The sequence below is a fragment of the Chiloscyllium plagiosum genome, unplaced genomic scaffold (genome assembly GCF_004010195.1).
Source record: "Chiloscyllium plagiosum isolate BGI_BamShark_2017 unplaced genomic scaffold, ASM401019v2 scaf_53, whole genome shotgun sequence".
NCBI classification, from domain to species: Eukaryota; Metazoa; Chordata; class Chondrichthyes; order Orectolobiformes; family Hemiscylliidae; genus Chiloscyllium; species Chiloscyllium plagiosum.
Genome location: NW_025215380.1, coordinates 82,228 through 94,779, shown reverse-complemented (window position 1 = coordinate 94,779; position 12,552 = coordinate 82,228). Strand labels below are relative to the sequence as shown.

The following is a 12,552-nucleotide window of genomic DNA, read 5'->3' as shown; positions in this document are numbered from 1 at the left end:
GTTTTGGGGGGGGGGGGGGAGATAGAGGAGATGGATTGATTGCGGAAGGTGAGATGGGGAAGGACGGGGAGTACAGTGATCCCGCCCCCCCGGGAGAATAGGGGCTGCCCACGGGGCTGGGGGCTGGGCCGGCCCGATCTCCCCGACCTCGGGTTATTACACCGCCGCCCTTGTAGCAGCCAGACCCGGGCTCTGAGCTGAGCCTCTCCCGCTCAGTATCAGGGACGCTGGCTGCTGAGGGGGGCTTTCGTTTTCACTAATGCACCTTGCAGCTTTTTATTTTACTTATTGCAATTCGCTGCTTTCATTTTCCTCAATGCACCTTGCTGTCCTGACCCTGAGGAGGGGAATGTCTCTCCTGTCTCTTCATTCCCTTCTTTTCTGGAGCCTGGAAGCTGATGCAACCGGCTGTAACTTTGCAGCACTTGCTGAAGTACTTTAATCAAACTGGGGGTGTGCTTCCTTCACTTGTACCTGGAGGCCTCCCCCGCCTTTTTTTAATTGTCCCTAATTATCCCTTGAGCTGGGTGCCTTGTGGGAGAGTCAGTCCCATTGCTGGGCACAGATTTTCTCCCCACCATATGACAATACTATCTATATTGTGAGTGTCATTTTGTTTTTGTTTTCAGTACAGATTCCAGTTTCTGCAGTCATTTGCTTCTCTCTAGCTGAGGGGTGACCTTATAGAGGTTTACAAAATTATGAGGGGCATGGATAGGGTAAATAGGCAAAGTCTTTTCCCTGGGGTGGGGGAGTCCAGAGGTTTAGGGTGAGAGGGGAAAGATATAAAAGAGACCTAAGGGGCAAGTTTTTCACACAGAGAATGGTACGTGTATGGAATGAGCTGCCAGAGGATGTGGTGGAGGCTGGTACAATTGCAACATTTAAAAGCCATTTGGATGGGTATATGGATAGGAAGGGTTTGGAGGGATATGGGCCGGGTGCTGGCAGGTGGGACTAGATTGGGTTTGGGATATCTGGTCGGCAAGGACGGGTTGGACCGAAGGGTCTGTTTCTGTGCTGTATGACCCTGACTCTAAACAACTGCTCACATGGTGGGACTTGAAGCCAGTCTTTCTGGGCTCAAGCTGCAGCTCTGCCACAAGATTTCTTCCCCCATTCCCCTCTTGTATTTTTATAAAGATTTTTGTTATTTTACTTAAATTGAGGAGGTGGATGTGAACCCTTGTTGCCAGTGCATTTGGATTCCCAATCCAGTGAAATTACTGCCAAACCACCATTTCTCTCTCTTTCTCTCATTCCTTCTCTCCCAGACATGGTCAGATTAGCAAGGTCTCTTGTTACTGAGACTAAGGGGTGAGAGGGGGTAGGTTCAAAGGCGATGTGAGAGGCAAGGTTTTTAACATAGAGAGGGGTAGGAGTCTGCAACATGCTTCCAGGGGTGGTGGCGGAGGCAGATACGACGGGCATTTAGAGGGCTTTTAGATGCAAGGAATGGAGGGAAATGGACCAAGGGCAGGCAGTGGGGGTTAGGTTAATTTGGCGTCATGTTTGGCACAGCATCATGGTCCGAAGGGCCTGTTCCTGTGCTGTACTGTTCTATGTTATATCACCACTGCCACTATTTTTCCTCTCTGTTTCTGATCTCTGGCTGTCTCTGTGTGGACACCTTTTCTCGAGTTTTATCGCACTCTTCCCTCATGTGATTTTTCTGCCTGTTTTTTTCCCAGGTTGGTAATGCTTGCAGAAGGTGCTGCTGTTCTCTTTGTTTTTTTTCTCCCCACCCCCCCCCCCCCAGAAGGTACACTTGGTTTGTAAAATTTGTATAACGATATCTTGCACAATATTTCACATTGAGCATTACAAAAAGCGCGATAGAATTCAACTTTTTCCCTTGCAGAATGTTGTTACTCTGAGGAGCCCCAATACAATTTCCGTGCTGGTTGATATGTACAATATTTGCCCCATTTCGGGCATTTCAAGGCATGTTCTTGGAACTGGACATTATGGAAAAGTTCAAACTTATTGCACTTTTGTTACGTTGGGTGTTCAAAATTTTCAGAAAAGCTATTGGGGGCGAGTTTTATTTGTATTTTCTAATCTACCCGTTCAAGGATGTTAACACAAACCCACTTACCAACAGGTTCAAGAACAGCTTCTTCCCTGCTGTTATTAGATTTCTGAATGGACCTCTCTATTTTCAAATCTATTGTTGATCTTGCTTTCTGTCTGCCTTCTCTGTAGCCGTAACTTTGTATTTTTCGCTCAGTTCTATTACCCTAATGCACTTTCTCGGGTAACATCTGCACTCAAAGCAAAATTTTTCACTTTACCTAGGTACATGTGTTATGGACTAGGTCAAACCACTCAAAAAATTGTTAAGCAGGCAGCCCAGAGCATAACTTTGCAATTTGTTTTCATAAGTGTACAGTGAAAATTATCTTGATTAAGTTAACGAGGTTGACTACCAGGTTTAAAACAGACAAAAAAATGACATGAAGTTACACAGTGAAACACAAAGAACAGAATAAAGAATCCTTACAGAACTTAGTCTACCCAAGCGAGACTTAAGTCTGCTGTTCCAAATATACACAATAGTCCCAATAAGCAAGCCTCCTTTAAAATGCAGTACAAAAAGGTTGATGCTTACAGGTTGAAGTTAGAAGGGATAGAAGAGAGAGTTTCCACACAGCTTACTGTTGAATTCCCAACCAGTTCTGAACTGAACTAAAACTGCTCCGCTCAGTTAGAGAGCTGACCACTCCCCTTTCATTATACAGGTCACTTCTAAGACATGACCACTTTGGCCTGAGGTCTCATCTGTTTACATAGAAACAAAAGGCCTCTCAAAATCCTTTCCATCTCTGTACCAAACCAGTCTAATTGGAGCCCGGCCTGGTTTATTACCCATCTGAAAAAAAAACAAGAACAGAGTCTCCTTGAGCCAAGGAACAGCTTTTAGAAAAAAAGGACTAGCTTTGTGACACATGAGACAATTCTGCATGAAATCAAACCAACTAAAACCTCTGGAGCCAGTTTACATATACTGTGCCGATCGCTGGATTGAACCGGAGACTTCTTCGCTGGAATTCCCTCCCCTTAGGAATTCCCTCCCCTTAGGACCTCTGCTCCTTAAAAATACAACTACATGCACCTGGCCCCCGATGTTGCTTTGGACATGGTTTCTCTTTAGTCTCGTTGATATGAAACACCTTGGGGTGCCTTATCACATTCCCAAAGCTCTAATGTTACCTCATAAAATCCAAAAGACCTGTGGATGCTGTAACAAAAACTGAAGTTGCTGCAAAAGCTCAGCAGGCCTGGCAGCATCTGTGGAGAGAGAGAGAGAGAGATCAGAGCTTCAGGAGCGGGACCCTTGCTCCGAACTGGGATTGGATAAGCTGGGTTTGCTTTACCGAGCAGTGAGGTTGGCGGGGGGGGGGTCGCAGGACCCGATACAGAATTAGAAGATTAGGAGAGGCACAGAGGGAGAGGGTGGATGGGGAGAGCACATGTTTCATGAGTAGGGGGGGATAAGTAACCAGGGGACATATGACATATAAGAGGTGGGAGGCTAAGAGAGGAGTTTGGAATACCTTTCACCCAGAGGGTGGTGGGAATCTGGAACTTGATGCCTGAAAGCGTGCTCAAGTCAGAAACCTGTGTCCTGTTTGTGCAGCATTTCGGTATTCGACTTGCGTTGCCTTCGCCAAATAGAAAATAGAGGCAGGTGTAGGCCATTCAGTCCTTCCAGCCCTATTCCCCCATTCACTATGACCACAGCTGATCATCCACCTCAGTCACCTTTTCCAGCCGTCTCTCTTTCCCCCCATTATCATTTAAGGGTCATCTCCAGAGCTCCGGGCTGAAAGCTGGGAAATGGGTTGAGTGCGTGCAGAGCGTTGTTGGGCACGGCTCCTTTCTGAGCTGCAAATGAGTGCGGACGGTCGCGCGCGGGCTCTGCAACTATTAATCCCTCCCTCCTACTGATTGTTTGCCTCTGCAGTCTGACCCCGGCATGGCCCAGCCTGTGCTGTACCTCGCTCCGCACCCTCACAACTTCCAGAATGCCAAGGTTCTCGTCGCGCTGGAGTACGGCCGCTCCAAGCTGGGAGCGGTGGAAATCCGAGGACCGGCTGCCGGCGACACTCTGAGCCAGCTGGCCACCTCCAGGCTGCCGGCGTTGGAGACTGACTCCAGGCTCTGCCTCCAGGGAGCAAGGGCCGTCGCACATTACCTCGCCCCAGGGAGGATGAGGGGTTCCAGCACCAAGGACTCTGCCTCGATCCAGCAGTGGGTGAACCTGGCAGACAGCGAGATCATTCAGCCGGCCTGCACTTGGACTTTCCCGGAGCTGGGCTTGATGAAGCACAACAGTACGGTATGGCGAACACCTGCATTCTTTTTTTTATGTGTTTTCTGCAATTAAACAGGAGCCGGAGTAAACCCTTCAGCCCTTCTTCAGCCTCCTCTGCCGTTCTATATGATCATCGCTGATCATCCAACTCAATCCCCATCTCCTTCAATCCCATTGGCCCCAAGAACTCTACCTAACTCCTTTGTGGGTACTTTAATTCAGCATGTCCATAAAGACCTTCACCAACTTTTATACATGTACCGCAGAAAACATCCCACCTGGATGCATCACACCTTGGTATGGCAACTGCTCTGCCCAGGACTGTAAGAAACCATAAAGACTTGTGAACGCAGCCCCGTCCATCACACAAGTCAACTTCCCATCCATTGACTCCCATCTGTACTTCCTGTTGTCTCAGGAAAGCAGCCAACCTCGTTGAAGGCCCCTCCCAACCCCGTTATAATCTCTTCCGCCCTCTTGCGTCATCAGGCAGAAGATACAAAAGCTTAAACACACGTACCAACAGATTCACGAACAGCTTCTTACCTGCCGTTATTGAATGGACCCCTCAAAGTCCAAATTTAATGTTGGTCTCGCTCTCAGTGCACCTTCTCTGCAGCTGTATCCCTCGCTCTGTTCTGTTTGCCTCATGTCTTTTTTAAATCTCTCTCTCCTCTCACCTTAAAAATGTGCCCCTTAGTCTTAAATCTCCCATCCTAGGGAAAAGACAGCTACCCTCAACCCTAAGTATACCTCTCACTATTTTATAAACTTCTCTCAACCTCCCACGCTCCAGTGACAAATATCCCGGCCGAGACAGTCTTTGTAATTCAAATTTTCCATACTTGGCAAAGCTTGTTCTCTGAAATTGAAAAGAATGAGAGATTACTTCATTAAGAAGTAAAAGGCTTATAATGGTAGATGTTGTGAAGTTGTTTCCAATGTTGGGGGGATGATAATTGTCATTATGCAGCACCCTTCAGTCCAATAATCCATTCGGACCATGTTCCCAACTCGTTCTGAGGAAGGGTCATTCGACCCGAAACATTAACTCTGATTTCTCTTTGTGGATGCTGCCACCTTTTAAAAAAAAGTGCCCCCTGGTTTTGAACTACCCCACCCTAGGGAAAAGGTCTTTGCAGTTGATTTTATCTATGTCCCTCATGATTTTATAAACCTCCTATGCTGCAGTTGAAAAAGTTCCCAACCTTTCCTCATAACTCAAGCCCTCCGTTCCTGATGGATTCCTCTCTTTTGAACTGTAGATTGGCACACAGCATCATCCCACAATCTGTTTCCGTGAATGTTCCAGCGATAAATATTGGTCTGCTCGCTTCCATCTTTGAAAGGCACTTTCCATTTCACTGGAAGTGGGGCAAGCTGAGCTAGGGCACTGTCCCCATGTTTGACAAGAAAACGGTTTGCAGCGTCAAGGGAAAGTGTTGGTGTGCAGAGTGTGGGAGTAATCAAGTCGCTGTCTGTAAAGACTGTGTAGTTTTGTTTCTCCTGTACTTCCGACGATGGAATGAAATGGGAGTGTTGAAGGATTGCTGCAGTTTTGAAAACCCGACACTCATTGTTTGATCAAGTAGTGAGGGTGGGGGTTCGGTTTGCAGACGAACTGGAAATAAGGGGTGTGTATGAATGGATATCTGCCTGGTAACAAGCAGCTGATTGGGTCTCTGCCAGCAACAATGTGATTGGCTCCTGTTTACCCAAAATGGCCGAGCCCTCAGGATTAATGCTTCTCTCTTTCTTTCTCTCTTTCTCTCCTCTCCCCTCTCTGTTTGGCCACAGGCTGCTGAAAGAGCTCAGCTGGACCTGAAGAGAATCCTGCGAGTTCTGGATGCCCACCTGAAGCTGCGGACCTACCTGGTGGGGGAGGGAGTCACCTTGGCAGATATCGCCGTCAGCTGTTCCTTGTTGCTGCCCTACAAACACGTACGTAAGCAGCTCCTACCCCGTGCCCCCCCCCCTCTCCAGGCTCTGGTACAACAGCCAGCCGCTCCTGCCTGTCACAGACAATATTAGCCATGACAATCCGAGGCAAAGCCCCCGACCGTGTGGGGGTTTGCTTCAGCCGACGTCTCTTGTGTTCTGAGCCGGGGAGGGTGTTGAGCCCTTTGGCACCTGGTTGAGATGCCCGCACCTAGCTGTCGGTGCCACCTCATACTTGATCAAGCATCTCCCCAGCGCATCAATGCTCCCGACTACCCACGGCACCATCAGGGCCATAAGACGTGGGAGCAGACTTAGGTCATTCAGCCCATCGAGTCTGCTCTGCCATTCAGTAAGGTCAGGGCTGATCCAATAATTTGCAACTCCTGCCTTTTCCCCCAACCTTTGATTCCCTTCCTGATTAAACCTCTCACTCTCGTTGTCTCTCTCTCTCTCTCTCACTCTCTGTCGGTCTGTCTGTCTCTCTCTCTCGGTCTGTCTGTCTCTCTCTCTCGGTCTGTCTGTCTCTCTCTCTCGGTCTGTCTGTCTCTCTCTCTCGGTCTGTCTGTCTCTCTCTCTCGGTCTGTCTGTCTCTCTCTCTCGGTCTGTCTGTCTCTCTCTCTCGGTCTGTCTGTCTCTCTCTCTCGGTCTGTCTGTCTCTCTCTCTCGGTCTGTCTGTCTCTCTCTCTCGGTCTGTCTGTCTCTCTCTCTCGGTCTGTCTGTCTCTCTCTCTCGGTCTGTCTGTCTCTCTCTCTCGGTCTGTCTGTCTCTCTCTCTCGGTCTGTCTGTCTCTCTCTCTCGGTCTGTCTGTCTCTCTCTCTCGGTCTGTCTGTCTCTCTCTCTCGGTCTGTCTGTCTCTCTCTCTCGGTCTGTCTGTCTCTCTCTCTCGGTCTGTCTGTCTCTCTCTCTCGGTCTGTCTGTCTCTCTCTCTCGGTCTGTCTGTCTCTCTCTCTCGGTCTGTCTGTCTCTCTCTCTCGGTCTGTCTGTCTCTCTCTCTCGGTCTGTCTGTCTCTCTCTCTCGGTCTGTCTGTCTCTCTCTCTCGGTCTGTCTGTCTCTCTCTCTCGGTCTGTCTGTCTCTCTCTCTCGGTCTGTCTGTCTCTCTCTCTCGGTCTGTCTGTCTCTCTCTCTCGGTCTGTCTGTCTCTCTCTCTCGGTCTGTCTGTCTCTCTCTCTCGGTCTGTCTGTCTCTCTCTCTCGGTCTGTCTGTCTCTCTCTCTCGGTCTGTCTGTCTCTCTCTCTCGGTCTGTCTGTCTCTCTCTCTCGGTCTGTCTGTCTCTCTCTCTCGGTCTGTCTGTCTCTCTCTCTCGGTCTGTCTGTCTCTCTCTCTCGGTCTGTCTGTCTCTCTCTCTCGGTCTGTCTGTCTCTCTCTCTCGGTCTGTCTGTCTCTCTCTCTCGGTCTGTCTGTCTCTCTCTCTCGGTCTGTCTGTCTCTCTCTCTCGGTCTGTCTGTCTCTCTCTCTCGGTCTGTCTGTCTCTCTCTCTCGGTCTGTCTGTCTCTCTCTCTCGGTCTGTCTGTCTCTCTCTCTCGGTCTGTCTGTCTCTCTCTCTCGGTCTGTCTGTCTCTCTCTCTCGGTCTGTCTGTCTCTCTCTCTCGGTCTGTCTGTCTCTCTCTCTCGGTCTGTCTGTCTCTCTCTCTCGGTCTGTCTGTCTCTCTCTCTCGGTCTGTCTGTCTCTCTCTCTCGGTCTGTCTGTCTCTCTCTCTCGGTCTGTCTGTCTCTCTCTCTCGGTCTGTCTGTCTCTCTCTCTCGGTCTGTCTGTCTCTCTCTCTCGGTCTGTCTGTCTCTCTCTCTCGGTCTGTCTGTCTCTCTCTCTCGGTCTGTCTGTCTCTCTCTCTCGGTCTGTCTGTCTCTCTCTCTCGGTCTGTCTGTCTCTCTCTCTCGGTCTGTCTGTCTCTCTCTCTCGGTCTGTCTGTCTCTCTCTCTCGGTCTGTCTGTCTCTCTCTCTCGGTCTGTCTGTCTCTCTCTCTCGGTCTGTCTGTCTCTCTCTCTCGGTCTGTCTGTCTCTCTCTCTCGGTCTGTCTGTCTCTCTCTCTCGGTCTGTCTGTCTCTCTCTCTCGGTCTGTCTGTCTCTCTCTCTCGGTCTGTCTGTCTCTCTCTCTCGGTCTGTCTGTCTCTCTCTCTCGGTCTGTCTGTCTCTCTCTCTCGGTCTGTCTGTCTCTCTCTCTCGGTCTGTCTGTCTCTCTCTCTCGGTCTGTCTGTCTCTCTCTCTCGGTCTGTCTGTCTCTCTCTCTCGGTCTGTCTGTCTCTCTCTCTCGGTCTGTCTGTCTCTCTCTCTCGGTCTGTCTGTCTCTCTCTCTCGGTCTGTCTGTCTCTCTCTCTCGGTCTGTCTGTCTCTCTCTCTCGGTCTGTCTGTCTCTCTCTCTCGGTCTGTCTGTCTCTCTCTCTCGGTCTGTCTGTCTCTCTCTCTCGGTCTGTCTGTCTCTCTCTCTCGGTCTGTCTGTCTCTCTCTCTCGGTCTGTCTGTCTCTCTCTCTCGGTCTGTCTGTCTCTCTCTCTCGGTCTGTCTGTCTCTCTCTCTCGGTCTGTCTGTCTCTCTCTCTCGGTCTGTCTGTCTCTCTCTCTCGGTCTGTCTGTCTCTCTCTCTCGGTCTGTCTGTCTCTCTCTCTCGGTCTGTCTGTCTCTCTCTCTCGGTCTGTCTGTCTCTCTCTCTCGGTCTGTCTGTCTCTCTCTCTCGGTCTGTCTGTCTCTCTCTCTCGGTCTGTCTGTCTCTCTCTCTCGGTCTGTCTGTCTCTCTCTCTCGGTCTGTCTGTCTCTCTCTCTCGGTCTGTCTGTCTCTCTCTCTCGGTCTGTCTGTCTCTCTCTCTCGGTCTGTCTGTCTCTCTCTCTCGGTCTGTCTGTCTCTCTCTCTCGGTCTGTCTGTCTCTCTCTCTCGGTCTGTCTGTCTCTCTCTCTCGGTCTGTCTGTCTCTCTCTCTCGGTCTGTCTGTCTCTCTCTCTCGGTCTGTCTGTCTCTCTCTCTCGGTCTGTCTGTCTCTCTCTCTCGGTCTGTCTGTCTCTCTCTCTCGGTCTGTCTGTCTCTCTCTCTCGGTCTGTCTGTCTCTCTCTCTCGGTCTGTCTGTCTCTCTCTCTCGGTCTGTCTGTCTCTCTCTCTCGGTCTGTCTGTCTCTCTCTCTCGGTCTGTCTGTCTCTCTCTCTCGGTCTGTCTGTCTCTCTCTCTCGGTCTGTCTGTCTCTCTCTCTCGGTCTGTCTGTCTCTCTCTCTCGGTCTGTCTGTCTCTCTCTCTCGGTCTGTCTGTCTCTCTCTCTCGGTCTGTCTGTCTCTCTCTCTCGGTCTGTCTGTCTCTCTCTCTCGGTCTGTCTGTCTCTCTCTCTCGGTCTGTCTGTCTCTCTCTCTCGGTCTGTCTGTCTCTCTCTCTCGGTCTGTCTGTCTCTCTCTCTCGGTCTGTCTGTCTCTCTCTCTCGGTCTGTCTGTCTCTCTCTCTCGGTCTGTCTGTCTCTCTCTCTCGGTCTGTCTGTCTCTCTCTCTCGGTCTGTCTGTCTCTCTCTCTCGGTCTGTCTGTCTCTCTCTCTCGGTCTGTCTGTCTCTCTCTCTCGGTCTGTCTGTCTCTCTCTCTCGGTCTGTCTGTCTCTCTCTCTCGGTCTGTCTGTCTCTCTCTCTCGGTCTGTCTGTCTCTCTCTCTCGGCTCTCGGTCTGTCTCTCTCTCTTGGTCTGTCTCTCTCTCTCGGTCTGTCTCTGTCGGTCTCTCTCTCTCTCTCGGTCTCTCTCTCTCTATCTCTCTCTCTCCCTCTCTCTTTTGGTCTCTGCCCTCTTTGTCTTGCCTTCTCTCTCGGTCTGTCTCTGTCGGTCTCTCTCTCTCTCTCGGTCTCTCTCTCTCTATCTCTCTCTCTCCCTCTCTCTTTTGGTCTCTGTCTCTTTCGGTCTGTCTCTTTTTCTTTCTCGTTCTCTTTCTCTCTCTCTCTCAGCGTTGACAGCCCCCTGCGGTAAGGAATTCCATTGATTCACTCCTCGGAGAGAGATGAAATTTCTCCCCATCTCCGCCTTCAATGCATGAGCCCTCACTCTGACATGATGCCTCCACGGGTCCTACGCTCTCCCACGCAAGGGGAACCAACCTCTACCCATCTCCCCCTGTCAAGCCCTTTCAATAAGGTCACCTCGTCTTCTTCTTAACTCCAGTGAGTCCAGGCCCCTATCTACTCACCCTCTCCTCATCAGACAGTCCCTCCGTCCCCGGGATCAGCTGAGTGACCCTCCTGTGGGCTACCTCTGATGCCTGTCTGCTGGAATCTGTACTGGAAACAAAAAAAAGTACTGGAGATCACGGTGGATCAGGCAGCATCTGTGGAGAGAGAGGGAGCGTGCTAATGTTATGAGTCTAGATGACACTTGACTTCAGCTGTGATGAGGACATCTAGACTTGAAGCATTAGCCTGTTCTCTCTCCTCGGCTGCTGCCTGACCCACTGTGATCTCCAGCATCTGTTGCTTTCTCAGACACGAGCTCCCGGCAAAAGTGTTAAACCACTGTGCCATCAACCCCTCAAAATTCCCAGCTTCCTCACAGCCGACGTACGAGCCGATGTCTTTCCCATTGACGGAAAGTGGGATTGACGTGTAATAATGGAATGCCTGGAGCGTGGGTGCAGGCCGGAGTGACTGAAGTGTTCTGACGTGATACTGCTGTTTGTTTCCCTGTAGGTCTTCGAGCCCCACTTCAGGGAGCCCTACGTGAACGTGAACCGTTGGTTCCTGACCTGCATGAACCAGCCCGAGTTTGTCCGTGCGCTGGGGGAGGTGACGCTGTGTGAGCGGATTGTTCCTGTGGCTGGTGAGGAGTGTAAAGGCGCAGAGGGGGAGAGAGAGAGAGAGAGAGAGAGAGGAATGTGACACTGAGGAGTGGAGTGCATTGGGGTGGGTGTGGTGAAAACCGTAACTAAAATGGCCCAGCGCTATTGCTGTTGCCCAAAGAGTCAGGCAGGCTCATTGTCGTACAGCACAGGAGGAGGCTGTTTGGCCCATTGAGTCCATACGGGCTCTCCATCGAGCAGTCAGCTCTGCCCCCACTGGAACCCTAATAACCATCTGAATGAACTGCGGATACTGTAAATCAGAAACAAAAACGGAAATTGCTGGAAAAGTTCAGCAGGTCTGGCAGCATCTGTGAAGAGCAGTCAGAGTTAACGTTTCAGCTCCTGTTCTGAGGCAGACTCACCCGACCCGAAATGGTAACACTGATTTCTCTTCACAGACCAGCGGAGCTTTTCCAGCAATGTCTGTCTTCGTTCCCACTGCACCCAAATCCGTTTATCTCTCTGCAGAACCTGCCTCCGCTTCCACAGTCCTTCTGTCTAAGCAGAGAGTTCCCTGTCTTTACTGCTCACTCTGTGAAAAAGCGAAAAGAATTCTAGCCCGCACCCCGTCCCAAAATCTTAAACCCGGACTCCCCCTACACTGTCAGCCTTGGCTTTCCTTTGGTTGTCAAACTCTCCAGCGCCTGAAACGATCTCTCTTGTTCCCAGGGGATATTCCCTGGATTCTGCAGCCTAGACTTATCTTTAATGTCCCTCGTCCATGGGCACTCCTCAATTGTAGAGCCTTGAAAGACAATCAGATGGAGGAGTTTGGAAATACTTGAGGGATGTCAGAGCGCAGTGAGAGTCAGACTATCCCCTCAGCTGGGTGGAGGTTGGGGAGGGGAGAGACTCCGCCTTCATATTGGAGCCCGAGGCGTTCGGCTTTGGTGAGAAACCTAGAAGGAGTGAGGACTGTTAGGGTGCACAGAGGGGCAGGCCATTCAGCCCCTCGAGCCCTTGCTCTGCCATTCAGTCATTTCACAGCCCTGATTTGATTGTGATCTCACTGTCAATAACCCATTACCTCCCCTTACTTATCAAGAAACTATCGACTTCTGAAATATTCAAGGACTCTGCTTCCAGGTAAGTTGGACCCCAGAAGCCATTCCCAACTCACAAAGCTGGGGGTTAGTTGAAACGTTCCAAGCAGGTTTTGTCCCAGCAAAGGGCGTTCAGGTGGTGGGCGTTGGGTCGTGTTCGGACTGCGCAGAGGGACAGGAGCAGTGGGCTGAAGGGCCTACTCCCACCACTCTGTCCTGACAGATGTTGTTCTGTCTTGCGCAGGGCAGCAGCAGAATGCCGTCCCCACCTCGGAAGGGACCCTGACCCCGGCCCCAGAGCAGCCCCCAGTGAGGAAGACTCCAGCCCAGCTGAAGAAGGAGGCGATGAAGAAGGAGAAGATGGAGAAGTTCCTGCAGAAACAGAACAAGCTGAAGGAGCAGCAGGAGCGGCAGCCAGAGGTCAGCGAGGGCAGGGGGGTGTCAGCTGGAGGTCAGCGAGGGGGGGTC

At 50.9% G+C, this 12,552-nt stretch overlaps 1 protein-coding gene across 4 annotated transcripts in view; it reads left to right on the top strand.

The window, feature by feature from the left end:
- The window catches only part of vars1 (valyl-tRNA synthetase 1), a 34,038-nt gene that overhangs the window by 1,073 nt on the left and 20,413 nt on the right, over positions 1-12,552 (top strand). For 3 of the 4 annotated variants that reach the window (XM_043686868.1, XM_043686867.1, XM_043686865.1), the window contains exons 2-5: positions 3,968-4,342; positions 6,116-6,259; positions 10,890-11,019; positions 12,329-12,504. In XM_043686868.1, coding sequence (XP_043542803.1) covers positions 3,980-4,342; positions 6,116-6,259; positions 10,890-11,019; positions 12,329-12,504 — 813 coding nt within the window. In that variant the 5' untranslated portion in view covers positions 3,968-3,979. Of the gene's footprint in view, positions 1-502; positions 602-3,967; positions 4,343-6,115; positions 6,260-10,889; positions 11,020-12,328; positions 12,505-12,552 lie in introns of those variants that run through there. The other variant, XM_043686866.1, reaches the window with a different exon arrangement.